Below are 23,533 nucleotides of genomic sequence, written 5' to 3'. Positions count from 1 at the left end.
ACTTTCTGTCAGGCTTAAAAAAGTTGAGCCTCTTGGTAACATGTGAGATTATGTTAATTCATATCTTGATCACATTTTGTACTTTTTATGATTTTTTTAAAAAATGTGGTACACATGACTGACAATGTGGTGTGACTTGATAACTCTTACCCATGTTTAGTTCCAGCAGAGTTATCTCTCTTAAATACAATGTAGTACCTGGTTCTGTCCTTGTCAAATTGACAAACTAACATTGTTCTCAATGACAGTGTGTAACATGCATGCTGAGCTAGGTTAAAAAGTATATTTAGTTTACAAAACATTAGCATTGAGGCCTATTGAGAAACAATTGGTACCGTATTACCTTATAATGGCGGTAGCTGTATTATAACTTCGACCACCATTTGCTGTCAATAAGAGGTTATTCTGTTATATTCTTTTCTATATTAGCACGAAAATTAAATGTCTGTAAATATATAAACTTGGACGAATTTAAGTATCCACACTAGAAATTTCATTTACACATGACCTTTTTATTTATTCCTTAGTGTACCGTAGAGAGCGAGAAAAAAGAAGGTGCAAGCAAACAATGCAAACAATAAAAGTGAAAAAGACACATAATACTGTTAGGTTTCGAACTGCTTTTCAGATTTTACTATCCAAGCTGCGGATATGGATCACAGAGTTCAAATAAGACTGGTGTAGCTCTACACATAATTGAATCATGCGTACAGAGTTCAAATAAGACTGGTGTAGCTCCTCAGAGGCGTAGCTATGATATTTTGCGCCCGGGGACGAACTATAAAATTGGCGCCCCAGCCCCCTCCCCGTTAAATCACATTTTTGAATATTACCCTTGTTTACTTATTATAATGTAACGTTGTAAGCCTCATTTTGGCGCCCCTGTACCTTGGCGCCCGGGGACATATGTACCCCCTACCCCCCCCCACCCCCCCCCCCCAGCTACGCCTCTGTAGCTCCTCTACACATAATTGAATCATGCGTACATAGTTCAAATAAGACTGGTGTAGCTCTACACATAATTGAATCATGTGTAGAGAGTTCAAATAAGACTGGTGTAGCTCTACACATAATTGAATCATGCGTACAGAGTTTAAATAAGACGGATGAATACTACAAATCATGTGATGAATTCCAGTTACGATACTAACACGAACAGCTATTGTCAGTTTATAAGTTGACAATCAAGTATGTCTCCTGCTGCTATGACGGCAGGGAGATAACTCCGAATGTAGCGAAGAACGCTTGTGCTAGGTTTACAAGGGATATTTTCTATTCATGTGTATAATGCCGCACCAAGCTGCCAAAATAAAGTTTATAAAAAATAAAATACGTCAGTAAGGTGAAACGATCCATATTTTGGGATAGCTATGATAGAACAAATCATAAGAATAGCATTCACTTGACCTGACACGTCCAAGGAAGTACATATCAAAGAAGTTTACACACCACATCTATAAATTCATGAATGCATTTTCCACGTCCAAAGGTGTTCATCGGTGTAAATAACTTGCTGATAGCATGTTTATAAATAACTAGTCTCTTTAATTAAATCTCAGAAAGAATACTAACGCTTTGTGCAAAACAACGAACAGTGCCGGTTGGAAGTCTTAACAGACTGCTGATTTATTATTATATTTTTTCGTTTCATTGTTGATGTGGATTTGTGGTACGTTCGTATAGAGACTCTTATGCTTCATTATCATAAACATCTAATTCCTGGTGTTCAGTATTTTTACTTTATCTATCGAGATTCCGTTTCAATATATTTACACTACGAATCAACGAGAGAAGTATTGCACAGATAGAACAAAGAATGAGATTACGTTCCGGACTATTGTGATTTACTACACTGAAAACAATTCATCATCGAGTAGTACCCATAGTTGAGAAGATACCCCTTGGATCTTATGGAAGAACAAACGTTATCTCCAATAGCTTCTGGCTACTGAGGAATTCAACAGTTGTATCATGCCGCTGAAACCAAGTTTGCGTCAGCTAGATGTACGACATTGGTTTATAAAAACAATCGACGTACATGAGAGATAAAACCATTAGATGAAACGTTTCCAGCAGTCAAACGAAGGTAACAGGCGACGAAACGTCAGTGGCAAGCAGATTTAGAAGATATATTTCATGTAGCGTTGACCAATTGAGATTAGGCATATTTTTGTGCGATATGGATCTGTTTTCGCAGTTAGCGTAGGTTGTTCGTTTGACTTCTAAAACAAGTTCAGAGTTTGTACCGGCTTTAAAACTGGTCTTAAAACTGGTCATCATCCTCTACGATGAAAAACAGATACAGTCACATAATTTCTGAACTTTTACTAAAAGAATTGTAAAAGGACATACTCATATTTCCACCAAGAAAAATCCCGAACCTAAAACTTGTGTAAAAGCTAATTTTGACAGAACGTGTGTCGGACCTGTATAGGCTGGACTCATATTAAAATTCAATTCATGCCTCCAAACACGAGAGATTAATTATTAAAAAATTCCATGTTATAGCGAACCTAGCCAATGCACCAATTTTAATGTTTACGTGTCACGCTGACCACGACTTAAAACACTGAGAAATTATACTACAGAAACCATTCAACAAAATTTGCACTATTACAGGTGGTGATCATTTTATTGTTAAGAGTTTTAAATTATATTTCATGCAAGTTATTTTACACCATACTTTGTGTGAATGTGATGGCAATTTTGTTTACAATAGGGGTGAGATGGAATATTATAGAAGGAGGTACAAAATTAAAATTCATAGGGTTGATGTTAGGGCAGTATGGGATGATAGAGATGGTATTTTCAATGGATATTTAATTGTTTGTTCTTTGACATCGTACCTTGTTTGAATGGGATGGTAGATTTTTAAAAAAAAAATATGAACGTAGGGGAAGGTAGAAACATTACAGAAGAGGATAGAGATATTAACCGTATAAGGGTTATTCTGAAGGGGTATAGATAAGGATTTCCTATTTATGAGGGTTTTAATTTATATTTGTATATACATTCTTTTAAATCATACACTATGTTAATGGGATGGTAATTTTCTTTAAAATAGGAGGGTAGAGAATTGTAAGGATATTATACATGGCTGTAGTCTCCCCCTCCTCTCTCTCATTTTTACGCCTGTATGATTATGTCGAGAGTAGTTTTGCTTTTGAAAAATAGGGTTGGTGAGGATGGGATATAATGAAAAGAATAGAAATTGTAGGTTTATAATGGGTATCATAAGGTGATAGGAAAAATCTATTTGTATTGAAAAGGGTTTTATATGATAATTTATATAAGTGTTACGTATATTTTATTTAATTTACATTGAATTTAATTTGTGTCTGATTTGATTTGATTGTTTTTTTGGGTTTTGGAATCTTTTTATTTTCTTGTCATGTCAATGTAATGTACTTTTTTTTAACTAGGAATTTGATATTTTCCAGAAAAATCAGTCTGACCTGATTTTGTCCTTATATACTTAATAACAGAAACACTTGTTTCTATTTTTAACTTAGTTCCTGGCCTTGATTGAGGGTCAAGTAAACAACTTTTTCTCGGAGTACAGTGATTGGTTGTTATCAAGGACAATTAGGCATTTCCGAAATGGCGATATACTTAGTATTAATAGTGATGTTTAGAGAGAGAGAGAGAGAGAGAGAGAGAGAGAGAGAGAGAGAGATCAGAGTCCGGGGTTTTAAGCTCTTGATGTCAAGTTGTTTTCTTCTGTTGTGAAAAGTATTGAAATATTGAAGTTTTGAGTTTTTGGATTACATGTTAATTTTTCTTCAGATTATTTGGACTCTAGCAGATTAATTAGTTTCTCTGGAAATATTATTGTATTCATACAGAACTCTTAAACAAGGACTTTACTTGAAAATTTTACTTGGATTTCCAAGACCAGAGGATTAATTATTATGTTTCTACAAGGAACCGTATACGTCAACACAGTACAAGCTACAACATACGTCATTGCCTTCCATCTTGGATTCTTCGTCGGGACTCAGACTTGGAATCATTATAACATTTCAATATTAGGACTTCAAAAATTTTATTCATGGAGTCTTCTTGGATTTTTTGGGAATTTGATTCTTAAAACCGTAAGTTCATTTTTTCCCCATTTTTACAAAGAAATAAATTATTATATTTTTAACAGCTTGTTGTTTTCACTCTTTCTTGTGTTACTGTTTATTTGAGTCTAAACACGTAACATAAGAATAAGTTCTTCTACTTTCTACCTTGTGTGAATGGAATGGTAGTTTGGTTTAAAATGTGAGAGTAGGTGAGGGTAGGTATTAGTAATTTTACCTTTATTTATAAGAGGGAATCATATTGCACCTGCACAGCATTTCAGTGGGTTCTGATAGTAGATAACTGATCGGTGGAAAGTAGATAATTAGGTTGTGGATAATAGATAACTGGGTGTTGATTGTAGATAACTGATCTGGATAGTAGATAACTCGTTGGTGAATAGCAAATAACTGAGAATAGAACTGGTGATTGTGATAAATGCCTTTGAAACCAGCTTGTGGAATAAAACAAAAATACAATATACATAAAAACAAGTGCAACTAACACAGTGACCTGTTTCCAGTTGATCGTTATTCTGTGCGTGTACTCTCTTTTCACTATACTACTTATGGTATGTAATGATAGACCTTCTTGATATAATCCGATGGACCTTTACCCAGATAAATATGATAACATTACAGATTGATATACATAATCACGTTCCTAGTAACATTAGCTGGTGTGTAAATAGAAAGTTAAAAGCACGACAACAAATACTGCTTTTGACAATAGAGAGCAACCGAACACATTAACCAGTGGATACCAATTTCAAGGTGAAGTTACTTTTTGGACTCGAGGTGAAAACATAACTCAGAATGGAGGAGCCTAGACAAGAAAGAGATGATAACAGGAAAATAGAAATTGAGGAAAACGTGTCATCTTATCTTCACTTGAAGAGGCGTATAGGTATCTTTGGAGCAGCATCTTTCGTCGTCGGCGTCGTTATAGGTGAGATATTCTTGATTTACTGTTCTGACTTCATGATATCTCAGGTCCTGCCAGCATGACTGGTAAACAATACAATATTGTTAGCAAATATAAGAAACTATATTGCGTCGACTTCATTAATTCGTATTTGCGAAGAGAGAAAATTGCGTGGTACACAAAATCTGGGACCGCTCCTGTGACCTAGTGTTTAGAGCGTCCACCTCGGATGCGGGAGGTCGCAGGTTCGAACCCCGGCCGAGTTATACCAAAGACTTAAGAAAATGGTACTAACAGCTGCCTCACTAGGCACGCAGCATTAAGAGTTTAGTGTTAGAACTGGTCGGCCTGGCGTCATGATTATCTGATTGGGTGGGACATGATTCTACATGTCTGCGGCATGATGACCCAGTGCTAGAAATAACTACAGCTTCCACACTGCAAATACCGTAATAATATGACTGGAAAATTGTTAAAGCTATGTTAAAAATCCAAATCACACACACACACACAAACACAAGCTGGGCATCATGTTTTAGAGCAAATTATCTTACAAATCCATTGTATTAGAGGCCGGTTAGGTACATAATAGGACTATAAAATAGCATATTGTACAATAGTAAACACTATTAACATTTACACCAGATATTATAAAGTCAGATGGGATTAAAGATCGTATTATCTGAATTCTAGTAATATCTCTTAAAATGCCGAAGATTCGAATTCGCAGACCTTTTAATTGCTGTGTTGTGCATTTGTCTTTCTACCATTGAAGAAAAAGCTTCAGAAAGCCTTCATAACTCATCAGTTAATGGCAAAGATAATTTCATCAGGCACTTGTTTGGAGTATGTGGTCGAAGCTTTTATATTTATACTTGCAATACAAAAGAAAAGAACGAGAGAGACCGCAATACTTTAATGAACTGCAATTTTAGTGAAAACAATCGTTTGGAGTTTCACACTTTTGTATCGACAATTTTTTTCGAAAACTTGGGTATTTCTGCGAAAAGAGCAACAAATGTAAATGAATGGTAATAGTAATTGTTATTGAAGCTGAGAGAATATATATATATATATATATATATATATATATATATATATATATATATATATATATATATATATATATATATATATATATATATATATATATATATATATATATATATATATAGTTTGTCTTTATAGGAACAAAAAGTTACAAAGATGACAACCTGATAATTGTGTATGTTAAATAGGACTAATAGAAAATCCATGTCGCGCGATCGTAAATTATTCGTTATAATGAAATGATATCTGATTCAGGTTGAAACGAATCTGAAGCAGTGCTACTTCGACAATGTCTAGCGATTGTAAATCTTCACATCATCCGCTGCCCTAGCTAATCCTGAACCCCCTTTTTCTGCCCTACCTAATCCTGAGACCCCTTTCCCTGCCGTACCTAATCTTGAGCATGGTGTGACATATCAGTTGATTGGAAGTGTTCGTGATCATAGACAAGATGCCACGAGATAAAAGCAACATATATGTTGATGGAATAATATTCGGTTTTGCACCACCATACTTTTCCACGAGTTATAAATTGACTACATTTGTTTAAAAAAAATCCATATATTGATCATATTGATTTATAAATCCATACATTGATCATATTTATAAATAAATAATTACATTGATCGTCAGTGTTAAGAAACTCATGCACCAATCATCTGTGAAAAAAATTCATTCATTGCTCATATCCGATGATAACCGATACCACTAGCGATTATTTGTTGATGAACAATGTTTTAATCATATTTGTCGAAAGTTGTTATATCCGTCAGTGAACGTCGTGTACATGTCTAGAGTAGGTTTTACGTTGTTTTAAGTTTAGCTAGCGAGAGATGGAGCAAGTGTGTGAGTCAGCTTGTGAGAGATTTAATTAGCATAAATAGCCTCGATGTGGCTTAACGCCATCGCCCTTACAGGTCACTCACATTTTATCTCTCTCCGCGTCTGCTCGAGTCTGTACTCGACCAACTTTAGCATTTCAGAACGCTTGCAAGTATCTTCCCGGGGGTCGGTAGTTCTTCCTGAGGTCTTCACGTATAGATGGCCATAAACCCTACAAAATAAAATTAGCACAGGGTTAATGTACCCGTTTCCATGGATACAACAAGTAGTTTGGTAATGTAACTTCATATGAGTATATCATAAACAACGCCTTGTAATTAAATAAAGCCGAGAATACTAATATTACCTTGTCGCAAATTATTAATAGGCAAAGTATTAAATCAACTGCGAAATAGCAGGGAGGGCTGACCAACCCCACATTTGAATTTATAACGCTCCATTTTCACGCTCGCCACGGACCGCCCCTTGAATTTCTAACTGTCTATTCTAAAAACTGAGCCTATTTTTTTTAATATAAAATAACTGGCTTTTCCTGAGCCGTAGTAGAATGAATTGTCTTTTGGAACAAGGCAGCAATCGGTAATGAGTGTCCCATAAACGTATACTACTATTGCCCACGCACGTCGCCAGCTTTACTAATGTTTGACGGTTTGATGTAGAACATTTTAGTATATAATCTATTTGATTACTAAACTAAAGATCCTATAGAGACCAATGTGATATCTTGTTGATGGATCCTATATATTGATTATAATGAATCCATGTGGGGTTTTCTGAGCATGTGCAAAGAAGTTTTTAAACTATGACATGTTCATATCGCCGGGGCACCAAGCCTGATGAATATTTCTCAGCGTATGTGTATCAGAGCCGTTAAAGATTACCAAAACAATTACAATTAGTTCTCTGATCACTTCGGGGATCTCAGCGTATCGCTGCGTAAAGTACAGGACGTTTGCGTTTTATGTCTGCCTCGTGAAAATATTCTGGCTGAATTTGTGTGTTTGTCAAGGATGACATCGTCGTTAACCACAATATTATTAATGCGACCTTCAAGATATTCGATAGACAGAGCATCATTGATGTCAGTGATTAATTCAACAACATCTGTATCAAGATCTTCGATGCAATATTTTCCAGCATCATTGAGTTCCTTGGGGACATTATAACATAGCTTGTCGTTCGTCTGCGGTGCTGCTAAGTAAAGTGAAAACCCTATCTGAGCCATCTCATTATCAAACTGAGTAGCAGCAAAGTTTTACCAGACTTAGACGGGCAAATGATAATGGCGCAAACATAATTTGGTAATGCTGGATGATGTTGGACGGGTGCTTGTTCTTTTGTCGCTGGAATGTCAATCACGTTCATGTTGGGTGAATCTATTATTTATAATCATGAGTCTCTATTGAGTTCGGCGCAAGATGGGCACTGATACAAGTGGATTAAAAACAACAACGACAAAGCATCGTAGGCAAGCACTGTTAGGAACGTGCGTAAAATGCGGTACCAAAAATATAAGTTTGGGCCTTCTAGGACTAAAGGTGGTGATATCACCGCGGCACTCGGGAAATTACCAGGAACTCCATACGCTAAATATCGTGGTGAGAAGTAGAGTCTAGCGGGCAAATAAATGTCCGATAATTGATAATGGAATCGATTTATTATAGTTCAAGAGGATACTGGGAAGGTACAGTGGCGATTAGCAAACTAACTGATGCAGAAGGTGGCAAACCTGTTGTTACCGAAGATTGGTTGCTTCGACAGACCATATGGCAAATTTATTTACCACCACCTAAAATGATTCAATATGGATGGTTTGATGTCAGCATTCCCAACTAAGATCGTCAGGCAGATATCTTGTTTTTGCCTCACGAAAAGGCAAGCACACTCACAAACAAATATGCTGACAGTCGTTGACGTTGCAAATAGATACAAAGAAGCGGAACCATTATCAAGTGAAACATCAACTGAATTTCAGCCGTGTTTGAACGAATTTATCAACGTGGCGGTCTACATTGGCCGCGATTGCTAAAGGTTGATCATGGCAAAGACTTTCTTGGTGCAGTATCATCGCAGATGAATGCTAAAATCTGACGTCGACACGCCACAGTGCCTTGTGATCAGGCAATCGTTGAACGATTTAATCGAACACTTGCTTAGAGACTGTTCGAACGTCATTATGATCAGGAATTATAACTGAATAAACGCCCCTGTACTGACACTCGATCTCGTGAATGGGTTGCAAGACTACCAAGCGTAATAGCCTTGTTAAACAACAAAGAAACGCGTGGAAGTTCTATAAATCACATGGACGCAGTTGCGAATAAACGCATACCGGCATATCAGGTCTCACAGAAACCAGTCCTGGTTGGCAAAGTAACAGTCAGGTACTTATATGAACCTGGTGAACTTGAAGGTGGTAAAAAAGCAACTGATCATATCTTGAGTGTAAACACACATACAATTTCCAGTGTGCTAAGATCTATGAGTAAGCCTTCAATCTACAGACTAGAACAATGACAAGTAATTCCTGACAATACGCATGGCTACTGGGTTAACGTAGCGTTGCCCGGGGGGGGGGGGGGGGGGCTAGCCTACCCCTCCGCGTCGGTTACATTCAAAACAGGTCACCATGACATTGTCGTGTGTACGACCCTGGCTACTATCGATTCGGTCTACGGTGAATTGTCGTGGGTCATTACGAAAGTATTGCCACAACATTATTGTGTTGCATTGAGACAGCGATTATTTTGATGTTGAAATTAGGATCACGATCAAACTCGAGTTTTTATTCTTGTCTTCTCGCAGATAATCAGCTAATTTTTTCTTCACCGTACCAGGAATAGGCGCGCCATGGACTTTAGTACCGTGAATTGCCTGAAGTTGATTACTGTCGTAGGACAGCTTGCTGAAAGTGTAGACTATCTTCTATAGCTGAGACAGTCTTGTAACTCTTGATACTGCTAAATATACTAAATTTGACCATTCAGCGTAGTCATCTACAATCCACTTATTGGTATCTGAGATAATTAACCCTGCGATGAAGGAATTGGTATTGCATATTCTAAATTTCAGCATGATGGTTGTACTAGATCTGCTTCAACAACGTCTATATTAAAATGAACGATATCTTTAAGAACAAATTTTTGTTGAGAACTGGAATCTTGAATCTCTACAAAAATATTCTAAAGACGAATATCTTCTAGACGGCAATACTGTGGAACTGGCAACTTGGGAAACTTTTCCTTACGAAACCTAAATAATTCTTACTGAAATGAATCGTGAACTATTTTTTCTGGATGCAACTATAAGATCGTTAGGCAGCCAGAAGTTCCAAAAATCATCAATTTTTGTTACAGGAATTGCACTGCGTATTATCTTGCATTGAATCTTGTCAGATTGAAGACTAATTCTTGTTTTAAACTACGTTGATTATTTGTCTATGGCTCTATGATCTATCAATATGTCTTTATAATAATCAACATGATCTTTTAGCCAGCTAAGTGGCGATTCTCTCTTGAATGTGGAGGTTGCCCTTGATCTCCACACATGATAATATCAGTTTGTTTAATTTCTAACTAATGAAGATACTTTTTTAGATCTTCTTTTGGTACCGTGCAAATCTCGTCCCAAATGGCGATTTTGTGATGTATTTCTCGCCCGTTCTTTCTGGAATCCATTTATCGCTTTTCCATCTGAATAAACTGTGGTATGAGACTTAACTCCCCTCACCTTCATCTCTCAAGCAAGCATGTGAGTAGGCGCTAAAAAACCGTCTAAAACGTTTTGAATAATTCTTTAACCCTCATTGTTTCACCAGAACCGTCAGAACCATTCAAATAAACAGTTCTACATCGCGAAATAGGATCAACCAGTGATGATAGTTATATTTTAAACCACCCAGCGATAAATAAATCAGAAGCTAATGTTAAACGATACGAAAAAAAAACTGTGAAACAAATACGAGATGAGTTTGAAACTATTATAAAAACCATGCAAATAATCACATTTCCACAACTCCTTTGTGAATACCCAAACAAAGAGTTACAGAAAAGACCTGATGTTGATAACGCTTTGTTATTGATCGGATTAGAATCTGTAAAGTATCATTTTTGTAACAAACTTAGCGAAAGCATGAGGTGGAGAGACAAGTGGAGGGTTATATGTTATTAACCCTCTTCTCTTTGTGAAACGGTATCTGATGATGCAAAACGTGCTTATCATATTAAGTTCCAGTAATTTACATAGCGGGAATTAGGAGTCGTGTAAATAACACGATTTATACTCAATTGTTACAACTGGTTTAAAACAAACTGGTTACAAATGGGAATCGATGGAAGGAAAAACAATTCTCAAACGTAACAACGACCCAGATCGTGGTGGTCGTAATATATCGCCGGGTATATTTAAAATTAAGTTGACGATTTATGTAAATCCTTGTTTGTGACCCCGTGGATTGTAGTTATCAGGTTGGAATCGGCGGATCACAAGCACAGCAAGGATATGTTCTTTATTGCTTTTCTCCATAGGTACCCCATGATAGCTTGATTGTGTCGGTACCTACTAATCATGTTTATCTACGAGATCATAATCAATAATACAATTTCGTCTGCCTGATCAGATTCGACATTGTCGTCCACGTATTTTTTTGTTGCAGTGTTACTGTCTAATGCTGGGTCTCTCAGAAGAACAATTCCATTTCCGTTCATGTGGAGTTCACCGGTCATTGTATTACTGGTTTAAGTAACATGCTTATCGTTTCTGATCGCCTCTATTGATACGTTTGAGTCTCTGATTGTCCCACCATCAGTAAATACAGCGTTGTTGTCGGTGGTTGCACCTATAACTCGCTAGATAATATAGACATGCTTAATATTGCTCGTCTTTAACTTTCCATATTGATCCTGAAAAAATAACTTGATCTCTGTCAACCCAGGCGAGATTCATGAGATCAGCCATCTCATCTCTATCTGCATATTTGGACAAATCAACGTCACCGAGACCAGGTTTAGCTTGACCACGAGCGGAAGGGGAGGTTCTGATGAGTCGAAGCAGCGTACAGTAAAGCAAGTACTTCTGGACCACATATCAGTGACTCTGTCAATGTCCGCGTTACTAACAAATCTATCGATGTATTTTAACAATTGTTTCGGTAGCACCAATCCATGCGAATAAAAAGCTCTATGTGGCTCAATAGCATATGCAACCTGGACCTGAACTTCCATTGACATTAATGAAACCAGTTTCAGCGCGGTTTGGTCGTTTTGATAACTGATCACGCATGAAAACTCCTCTAATGTGTTTTATGCTTAATCGCCGAGCAGCATCAAGTAAATAAAAATTGAACATGGGGAGTTTTAGTAAAACGTTCCCAGCCATCTAAGACCAGATCCTTAAACGGGTCAACAAAGCCGTGTTCCTGGTAGTCTTAGACCCTGGCCTACTTGTCTTAATTGTCTGATTTTTTTAAACCGTGTCCCGTCGCTTTCTTCAATGTCATCGCAGGAGCGGTTTCAACGGCACCGGCAGCAACTGCTTTTAAAACAGCTGGAGCTGCAGCGGACATCAGTCATGATATAGCTGCAAGAAGTGGGAAAATACAACCGTCTTTATTTAATCGTTGATTGCACTTGCAGAAAGATCAAGTCTAAGGACAGTCTTTGATTTCTTAGCGTCATTAAAGTGTTGCATCCGACGTTCAGTTAATGCCAATTTATTTGGGCCTTGCAACTCCGTTGATTTCAATAATATTGTTGTTTCACAATTCTTTTGTGATCGTTTCAATCTGACCTGGTGTCAGTGTAACATTGACGTATTTATATCACATTTTATACAACATCATAAATGATTCAATTATATATTTTCTATAGGTAGATCAACGACCATCATTCGTCCACCAAGGCCTTCGTGCTGCATCGTTTCGTCTGTTAATATTACAGCGATTGCACCTGCTGATCGTACACGAACTCAAAAATGTGTGTCAACGACTGACTGTCTGAACAGATCCAAGTGTTCCAATGAGACATATTAGAACGGATACAATGTTGTGAATTCACGCTGAGATATATGCAAACCAGAATCACTTTCTGATCATGCCCCATAAATGTCATCAACCGATGATACGCACGTGCAACACGATTGTTCTTAAAATCCAAAAACACTTATTCGGATGATTCTTGATGTCAAATTATTCTCAGAGAAACTTCACTAAACCTAATGGTTTTCGCGTCTGTGATTCTACTCGGTCGGTATCCTAAAAACCTATGAATAAATGTCACGCTGCTGAGACTCCCTGCTCTGATGCTATATGCTACGTGAAAAACTAGCAACATTAATATGAATATTATATGCAGTCATCTTCGATTATGACAATGCTGAATGGCCGCCACTATCCATAAAAGAGAGTAGCTGTTTTTTTTCAGTCAGTGATGGTGTCAATGATGGCATCCACAACCAAAGTGTTATCAGTATCACCTTACCATCATCAACCCTAGCTGGGTACCAGATTGCATCGTTGTCTGTGGCTTTTAGAACAAGTACAATTGTGTGTTTAGCACTGACAATAACGTTTTTAACATTTCTGCAAAATCCAAAGATATGCAATTGTGGAATTGCACATGAAACTTATTCATCGCCGTTTAACATTGGCCGACTGCTGCGAATCCCTGGTTGAAAAATTCATTCATCGATGCGATTCTAGTCATTGTTATGTTACGGTTCTTGGGTTGATCAGTGTTATGTTTGGTGATTATCATTGGCAGACCAACGAACCGCGAATAACCATCAGAATATCTTGCCAGACCCAGTATCTTTGTGGGAACATGATTCGTGTTCTCTTCATCAATCATGTATCTGACTGTTATACAACACCATAACACCATTGTTAACTCGTTCTCCAATCTGATATGCTGTATTATCTGCTTTCATAATTTGACCCTCGATCACTAAGAATGTCTCAGCGGACAAGAACTATCTGCTTGTATCTTGGACTTGTAGTTCAATTCGCCACGTAGGTCAGGTACACGCGCATCAAAATATGGTAATTATGCACTGATTCATATTTGAATGCGGGATCAGATATACGCTTGAACATGTTATTATATTAGCTGTTTTTTAAAATGACGTCGAATCAGACCAATTCCTACTATTAAACTTGCGATTATCATTTTTCTCTCTCCACAGCTTATTCTTTTGTCAGTGACATACCACCTAACTGAGTCGTTCATTTGCAGCTTGATTTAGTATTCTACTGACGCTTGCTGGCATCATTTTGGTGCTGGGCAGTTTTACTGGCTGCGGTTGTCGTCTTATTAATCGTACGGGTCTGTCCCTGACGACTGAGAATGCTTTACCAGCAACATCACCAACGGCACCAATAGCTTTCTCACGAATAACGTCGGTAGCTTTCATTCCTCATTGATGTGTAATCGGGATCGCTGTTGGCGCTACACTTCTGAATAGACCTTGAACGAAATCACCAAATCCATCTAAATAATTAACTTCGTATGTTGGTAATCGTGAATTTATAACCTCATTATTATGGGTCCACGTTGAATATTTTGAAGAATCATGCTTGATATAATTGACAAATTGTTGTCATGATACATAAACAGATCATCATCAATAATGTCACAGATAAGCGCACGATAGATGTGTCTGTCCATAACACCACCCGTTTAAAAACGATAACATACTGCATCTGCTTTATTAACGATTTCAGGAAAATTACAGGGAAAAGGTTGAACATCTGATTGTCTGTTTAAACTTATATGCTGGTTTCTATTTAATACAAAGTAACATTCTTCAGACTCGTTAGCAAATCTCCAGGAAAAAAAGTAAAATTATTAATGATTTTTTTATGGACCATAACATAAAACAATAACAGCTGACCGGCCTAATTAGTGTAGTGATACCTTAGGAACTCTGAATACCGGAAATGGCAGTTGTGTGGATCATTAACCTAGTCTCACACAGCGTAGATCGTGCAGAGTCAGGCGAGAGTCTGAAGGAGACTTAGGATGCACTAAACACTTTCGTTGAATGCGGTAAATTTTGGACTGGACAGACATCCATACTTTATTTACATGTTTTTTTCCTCTTTCTTCATTGGTGTTAAGATCGAACGATTTCGTGTTGTATGCACATGGGAATGATACAGAAACACATTTGTGCTAGCTTTAGTTTGAGATAAAGTTTTGGCTTGCATTGTGCATTACCGGCTGCCTATTGTATACTAGTCATGTTTTCATGTGTTTACCAATTTTGCAATAGTATGTGATTTTATGGGAAATCAGTCTGTTTATGGTCCACTTTTGTCATCATTAAATCAGCGTTTGGGTCGTAGCTACCATAACATTAGAAATGAAATGTCTCAGATATTATTTAAATGTTCTTTATAGGGTTGAAAATCTCGAGTTTTAAGGATTTTCACGCGTTGCTGGGAAGAGGATTGATCTGACCCTGTGCGGGCTAATCATGGAAGGATCAGCTTTGTCGTGTCAATAACTTTAGTGACGAGTTTGCAGACGTATACGTCTGATATTGATCACATAGTCGGTAAACTTTGCTTACAGTATGTGCAGTTCCATAGTTTTGATATTATATCATGTAAGCATATCGCATTTTGTGATTCTGATTGGTAAAATTAAGCCCACGAATCTAGTGTGCAGTATTCTCTTTACTAATTGCTTGCGATCGCGGGAAAACGTTTTAAACCCCTCCTTCTGGAATGTTGTGCTGTGAATGAATATTTTGGTCGTCATTTTTAGATTCGATTCACAAAATGAATTGGGCACAAAATGGTCCCGTCTGTCTGAATATAGCCAATTTAGCACAGCAGGGGCTTGGTATATCATATATAACATATCATAACATGAAAAATGGATAAAACTACAAGACAAGAACAACATCAATAACAAGTACAACTAAGGGTATTGCTCAGTTCGTAGCGAATGTGTAAGTTGGGGATGGGGGGGGGGCGGTAAATCTGAAGCATGGAATCCACCCTGTATACAATCGTGGTTTAAATTTTACTTACAGAAGTAAATAAGCTCATCTCTGATTAACAGAAGAATGTGGATATAAACCGGTCTCCAAAATTGTCAGAAATTTATCCAACCACTGCATATTTACGCGGTAAATATGTGATGCAATTATGACTAAAAATTAAATTTGTTCAACTTGTATATTCTGTAAGCTGTTGTTCCAAGTCAAATACTGCAAATATCCTGTCACACATACATTACAGTAGTTATGTGAATTTCTGCACCCAGGAAACCTTCTTTCAAATGAATATTGCAACACTGTCATGTTTAGTGGTGAAAGTGACATGTTAAGTTACGTAAACGTGAACCATATAATGCATTCTAAGATGTACTGCATCAACCAATGTGACTTTAGGAGTATTGGACATTCAGTAGTGAAAAATGATTTTGAATGTGTAAAATTTTGTTTATTCGGAAAGACACTTGTTCTTTGACTGATAGATTGCAAGAAAAGTATAATCTACTTTTAAACGTTAATACCAGTTCAACTTTGTTTGGGACTATTTTTACGATGCGTTGAGATTAAAGATTTTTTGGATGAAAAACTCGCAAACGTTCAAACTTTCATTTTAAATCGGGTGCAATGCATATGTCTTATCAACAGTCTAAATTAGATTTTCTTTCCTGTAACAATAATATCTTAGACGTATTCACCACGTTTAATATACTATCGACGAAAACTATAGACTGATATAAATCTTTTGTTTATGCCAGGTTCCGGGATTTTTGTGTCACCAAAAAACGTGCTAGTTTATTCAGGATCCATTGGACTGTGCCTGTCGATATGGGTTGGAGTCGGGCTCTTTGTCCTGATACGTATGTACAAAATCTACTTTACCGGCCTAAATATAAGAGCTAATAAAAGCTTACCTTCAAATGGTTGGAGACTTTTATTTTGATTATTTTATTTTAAAAAAATCAATAAAACTTCTTAATACATGTTACAAAAACAAGACTGATAGTTACACAATCGAGACTGATTTAAGTCTGGGAAAAGAAGACTTTAACAGTGTTACAAACCTCTACATTTACATTTTGAAAAGCAATCTTTTTATTCAGAAAACAACCAGAGTACTTCATGTTATAACCCAGACATTCTATTTCAGCTCCTTATATATTAACGATATTGCCTAACATCTGCAGTATACCACGGAAAGTACTCCAGAGTATTCTTATTTTAGTGTCAAGCATAAAAATTGTGATTGAAGCATTTGCAAAGCATACACAGATTTTAAATTGGAAATCCTATTTAGTAAAAAAAATACAAAGGTGTTTTACCACATAAACACTGAAAGTAAATACTCACATTACACACTGATTCACAATGAGCTGGCGATGGACTGGTCAGCAATTGATAGAAATGGATATTTCTGTTATTCAACAGATGAGTGACAGATGTCGAGCGTTATCACCAGAAGTTAACTTACTCTGTAAATCAATAATCGTACAGCTTTCAATCATTCCGGTGGGGACTACATATACATCAAAGATGCATTCGGCGGTCTTCCTGCCTTCCTTGTCGTATGGGTTCAGGCCATGCTGCGAACACCAGCAAGTAGAACTCTAAAGGCCCTCGTATTCGCCGATTATGTTGACAGAGTCGTTTCTAGCACTTCATGCAGCATTCCTAGAAGCATCAAAATAATGATTGCTATAATCGAAATATGTACGATATAGTTTTTTTTCTCCACTTTATACTGAAATTACAATCAGCTACACGTAGGCAAAACTTTATAATGAAGAATAATTGATTGTAGGAAAGCAAAGTATTTAAACAGTATTATGTTGGTGATGATGATGGTGATCATCGACTAAGAGAAGACCACGACTTGTTTCACAAAACACTAATCTCATGGCCAAACATTTGCTCTTTGCAAATTCAAGGTTGACAGGCGAACATGTCAAAAGGATGGGTGGTTGAGTGGGGAATATATGTTGCAGTATATTACTAGTCACTTAGGATGAAATCGTGAAATGTAGGCCACGGCGGTGAGTCTAGGACACATACTGAAGAAAGTATAGGTCAGTTAAATTGTCTGTAAATCATGTATCTAGACTCACATTTGCTTAAAGTTCAAAGTTTAAACATATATCAAGTAAAATATATTTTGCTGATATCAAACAACCATAAAATGTAGGAGAAAGCAACGCAGCATTGGAAACGTACTGTGTTAACGCCGAGGATAATTTATATACAACGTTTGATGAAAGTTGGACAGAACGTGTTTGAGTAAAAGTTTATTTAGAGACAAAAAGAATGAACATGAAACGTAGGTCACGGTGCCCTACTTTTTGTACCAGTATGTACCTATGTTTTATACCAGTATATACGTATCTTCTACACCACTTTGTAATTCTTGCACAGATGGGTCGATGCATACATTTTGAATAATGTAGGACATCTAGTGTCAAAGATAAGATGCTAAATGCCTTTAGGTGACAAAAATGACTAAACAAAAATCGGTCAAAGTGACATTTGGCATGGATTATGTGTTATTTATATGATGTCCCCACCTGTCAATTTAAATAATTGAGCGTGGAAAAAGGTCTATAGTTTGCGACGTATGACTAACAAGCCTCTTAAAATACAAATTATTCAAACATGAAAATGATTACAGTGTCCGAATTGTGATATGACTGAGTTAGGTATGTTACGTCCTATCCACGTGCTAATTTTCATGATCATTGGAGTCCAAATGCGTGGAGACTTTCTCAAGATTTGGAGACTGTTATTAACACCCCTCACAAAATTTAAAAGTCAATAAATTTTTGAAAAAGGTTCGCAGTGACCTACTTGGAAATGGTTTATTAATCTTCTATTAATCACCCACGCACTATTCTTGATGATTATATATGAATTGGGGCGCACCCTATAAAGGGTAATGAATGAACCTATAAAATTACAAAACTACTCAAGCGTCAGATAGATTACTGCGACTTTTAATTTTAGTATTGCTGAAATACCATGCATTTAAGATCCATCCATATATACATTCTTATGAGTGCAGGCACAACAGAATTCGGTATATGAATTTTTCAAACGGGCAAGTCTCTCTAAATGCACAAGACGCTAAAGCATGAAATCAGGTCAGATTGGCCTGTTTTGGTAACACATAAATTACCAAGCTTGAGACATATTTACATTCCAGTTATGATAAGTGCAGGTGAAATTGAGCCCAGGTAGGAGGGTGTTACTATCGAACTTCTCAAATTACAGCGTGTAACACAGATCACAAAGTTCAGGTAGATCTTTAAAAAATAAAATAAAATCTTTTATCAAGACGAAAGGAAGATATTATGAATTTATTATAAAAAATAACCAAACATACAAATGAACGAACTAGCAACAACGTACATTCAATTTCAACTTTTTTGGGAGGGTGTAGTGCTTTGAAGTTTAAAAACATTCAATTTTTAAAAATTTGCTACATATAAGGGACATTTTATTCAGAAATAAGGTAATCATCAAATATAGGGGACAGCTAAGTACTGTTAAAGGAAAGATATTGAAGATATTGGCTAGTATTGAACTTTGATATAAAATGACGGAAGCGACAAATGTTGCCTCTCTTTCATTATAACAAATGGTTAAAGGTAGCAAATTGCTATTTATGATATATATATATATATATATATATATATATATATATATATATATATATATATATATATATATATATATATAGTGTCTCTCGCAATAACCAATATGATCAGTGTTCGTTTGACCACACATATACAAGTATTTTTCACGGCCACGAAGGTTGTCGCCCTAGTCGTCATAGGAGTTGGAGGAATTGTGAATCTGGCTCAGGGTAAGTACCATCAATGAAATGATGGGTGAACTGCTCTTTGATCTTCTGTATCTGTCTACCTTTTCACTGAAATTCGCAAATAATTGTTCTTGCTTTGAAATGTTTAAAACAATCTTTCCCTTTGCGCGATTGGCAACAATGCCGTTTTATCTGAACCTTTCTGCTACGGTTCTAAAGGTTTTGTTATTGACAAAACAGGAAAATAGATCGTGGTGGTCTTCGAAATGTCACCTATGATAAGAACTGATACGTAGTCCGAATTAATTCGAATTCACTAAAGAATAAAGGCAAAGCCCTTGCGATTAAAACATAGTTTGTTTCATTTTATTTTCAGGAATTCCGAACTTTTCAAAGAATGAAAAATTCCCATGTTCACAAAATTAATGTTTAAAATACATTTTTCATTTTTGTAACCTTTTCCCCTCCTGTGAAGAATCCCAAAATAGCCATTAGTTGTCCCAGCACGATGATGTAATTCTCTTCAGAGTAGAAATAGTGCAAGTGAAAACTGTAGCTTGGATCGTAAATTCTAATATTGTGATAACGAAAGAAACGCAAACGAAACGCAATTCAGCCAAGTGACCTTGCAATGAAAATGGAAAGTTCTGTCCCCGCTTTGATAAATATTACAATTTATAGACGTAAGGAGCTACAATTTTTCACACTGATTAAATTTCAGTGCAGTTTGCTCCAAGAATAATCTATCCATATATTGCAATGTTTCAAAATGTATTCAATGGACTTTGTGTAAAATAAATTGCACATAGTTTAACCTGAGATTTTGAGCAGAATCCATAATAAAATATGTTCATTTTAAACAGTTTGGGCCCATTATATTAAAGAAACTGCCGTCTGTATACAGCCTGGGTATTGATATGTATAATTTATATGTATTGGTAACAACGGTTTTTTTCATCTCCACTGATAATCACCGATTAAAATTATTGTTCCTTTCATGAGTTGCATCTTTAATATATTCTACACACGTGGATGCATTTTAAGAGTAGAATTCTTTTGCAATCCTAAAGATTCACACAATTATATTATTACTCCAGTTGGTTTATACACCGAACATTGACCATCTAAAGTGGATGCAATTGCATTAAACTGAATCTATTGCTGTCATGGCACACAGTTTCAGAATCCATAAGCTTTCATAGCATGGCTGTCACTGTATTTCATTCCAGATCCCAATCGCTGTCGTTTAATTATCATCAGGGCACTCCATTCTAGGACTTTGACGCTTTTATTTAATGGCTTCATTGCTCTCCATTCCAGAACTCAGACGCTTTCATTTAATGGATGTCATAGCAATCCAATTCCATTTCAGTCGATGTCTGTCATTTAAATCCATTCCAGAACCATGATGATTGGATGCATTTCACTTCCACAATATTGTCACGCTCTGTTAATGGTTGCTGTTGCACTTAAGTCTAAAATCGTCCACTTATTAAGTGTTAGTCTCTGCATTTAACCCATACATAGTGGCACATAATTGATTAGTTGTCATTGCACTCAAGTCCAAAACATGGATGTACTGATAAAAGTTGTTTACATTGCTTTACTCATTAAACACTCCGTCCTGTGCTTAAACGACCATTATTGTAGTCAACTCCAGAGTAATAACGTTTTGATTAATATCTGCCATTACATTCCACTATACTGACTTAATCCCATCAATGTCTTGAATCAACACTTAACAAATACTGCCTCAATACTTCTCCATCTCTTTTTATTTCTGCATATATTATAGGCTAGCTAAATATGCATATTTAATAAATATTTCAGTTTAATTTAATTTAAATATTAAATGATATAATCAATGCCATACACTTTAAAAAATAATATTTTCTACTATTCTAGGCTCTTTTGGAGAATTAAAAACGGGATTTGAAGGCACAAATGAAGATTTTACAGTAGTTCTAGCAATTTACAGTTGCTTTTTTGCATATGACGGATGGTAAGCATGGACAGGTTAATATATATATATATATATATATATATATATATATATATATATATATATATATATATATATATATACAACCGTAAATTATATTGACATCAAGAGAGTTGTGTTTTTGTTTCTAGTTTCATTTCAAACAAACACAACAGCTACTTGCTCCACTGAGTAGCATTAACTTCGTTTCCTTCTTGTTACATAAATGTACGGAGCCGAACCGCATCTTGCATTCTACAGAACATACAGTTTACTATGCATTCGATACTACAGAAATGAATAAACAAAGCTATAGATCCTGTAATAAAAGGTCAGAATATACATTTCAGAATCTATTAAACAGTTATTTTGTAAGAAAATTACAAATGTTTAACGTGCCTTATTGCACTTTATTTTTGCTCTAAGTATTGTTTCTCATTTCCTTCTAATGATTTGTTCTATCTCTTGTGAGTGGGTTTATTGAGATTTGCTATTATTCCAAACCACTCCTGTGCCTTTTTAAAATTGTAATCGTAGAATAAATGGATTCGTTCTATTTGTTGTCTGCTTAACTCTATCCAACATCCAAGATTTTCCACTTCATTCACTAAGTTTATCAACGATTCACCTAAACGTTACCATATTTATGGAACGAAATTTTGCAGAATATAAAAGGATGCATTTTAAACTGAGCACAATGTGTAGCTGACATGTATTTGCTAGACCTCACTTTAACATTTTCTTTCACTATTTATATGAAATCCGTATCGTGTAAATATTACAAATCTCACTCATTTACTGTACTGTACAGATTGTACATTTCAGCCATTATCTTTATTCGGTAGTATTCGTGTCATTGAGGAATAATATCTTTTTACAAAATTTAAGACAAAACCTTGCATGGGTCTGCTGTCAGTCATGTTGCCTACAGAAAACCATAATCTTGGGCTATTTGTTATATGAGCTTGCACACTTTTTACCATTTTTTTTATAGTTTAGTTAATTTATCAATCTTTCTTTAATTTTGTAATTTCTCTTGCCTACGCTGTATTTGATCATAATCATTCAATCGTACACGGTTTGATACTTGAGGGAATAGTTCCATAATGATTCAATTATACACGGTTTGATACTGAACGGAATAGTTTCATAATCATTCAGTTGCACGCGGTTTGATACTGGACGGAATAGTTCCATAATCATTCAATTATACATTGTTTGATACTGGCCGGAATAGTTCCATAATCGTTCAATCGTACACGGTTTGATACTGGACGGAATAGTTCCATAATCATTCAATTATACACGGTTTGATGTTGGACGGAATAGTTTCACAATCATTCAGTTGTACACAGTTTGATATTGGACGCTATAGTCCCATAATCATTCAATTGTACACCGTCTGATGTTGGACGGAATAGTTATATAATCATTCTGTTGTACAATGTCATGTTGGACGGAATAGTTTCATAATCATTCAATTCTACACGGTTTGATACTGCGTGGAAAAGTTCCACATCATTTTGCTTTGTGGCTTTTCAGCGCAGTTTTATTTGTGTATCCTTTATATAAATAATTTCAACGTTTATTATATACTGCATGTCCTTCTGCATTCTGTCGATGTACGAGATAAGTTTTTTTTTCAACGTTTTGGCCTCATGAAATGTCGCCAAAATGCTATCTGAAACTATTGTTATTTTGTCCACACGTGTTTATGAAACGTATACTGCTTTGCATAATCAATTTAGTACAGTCACTGATGATATTAATTAGAAGAAACGGATCCTTATTTAGTTTTAGTTTTAATTTGTACTACACTACTGTGCAACTCTATTTCCTTATTTTTCCGTGTCAACGAG

At 36.0% G+C, this 23,533-nt stretch overlaps 1 protein-coding gene across 1 annotated transcript in view; it reads left to right on the top strand.

Moving 5' to 3' along the window:
* Nucleotides 1-4,707: 4,707 nt before the first annotated feature.
* Nucleotides 4,708-23,533, top strand: part of LOC149801389 (b(0,+)-type amino acid transporter 1-like) — a 56,216-nt gene continuing 37,390 nt past the window's right edge. The window contains exons 1-5 of the mRNA XM_089956796.1: nt 4,708-5,013; nt 16,638-16,802; nt 17,374-17,589; nt 19,610-19,735; nt 21,599-21,695. Coding sequence (XP_089812922.1) covers nt 4,881-5,013; nt 16,638-16,802; nt 17,374-17,589; nt 19,610-19,735; nt 21,599-21,695 — 737 coding nt within the window. The 5' untranslated portion in view covers nt 4,708-4,880. The remainder of the gene's footprint in view (nt 5,014-16,637; nt 16,803-17,373; nt 17,590-19,609; nt 19,736-21,598; nt 21,696-23,533) is intronic.

Source organism: Sinohyriopsis cumingii, chromosome 4 (assembly GCF_028554795.1).
Source record: "Sinohyriopsis cumingii isolate HCF-2022 chromosome 4, ASM2855479v2, whole genome shotgun sequence".
In the NCBI taxonomy this organism is placed as follows: Eukaryota; Metazoa; Mollusca; class Bivalvia; order Unionida; family Unionidae; genus Sinohyriopsis; species Sinohyriopsis cumingii.
Note: the sequence above shows the minus strand (reverse complement) of the source record. Positions and strands in the feature narration are given on the sequence as shown.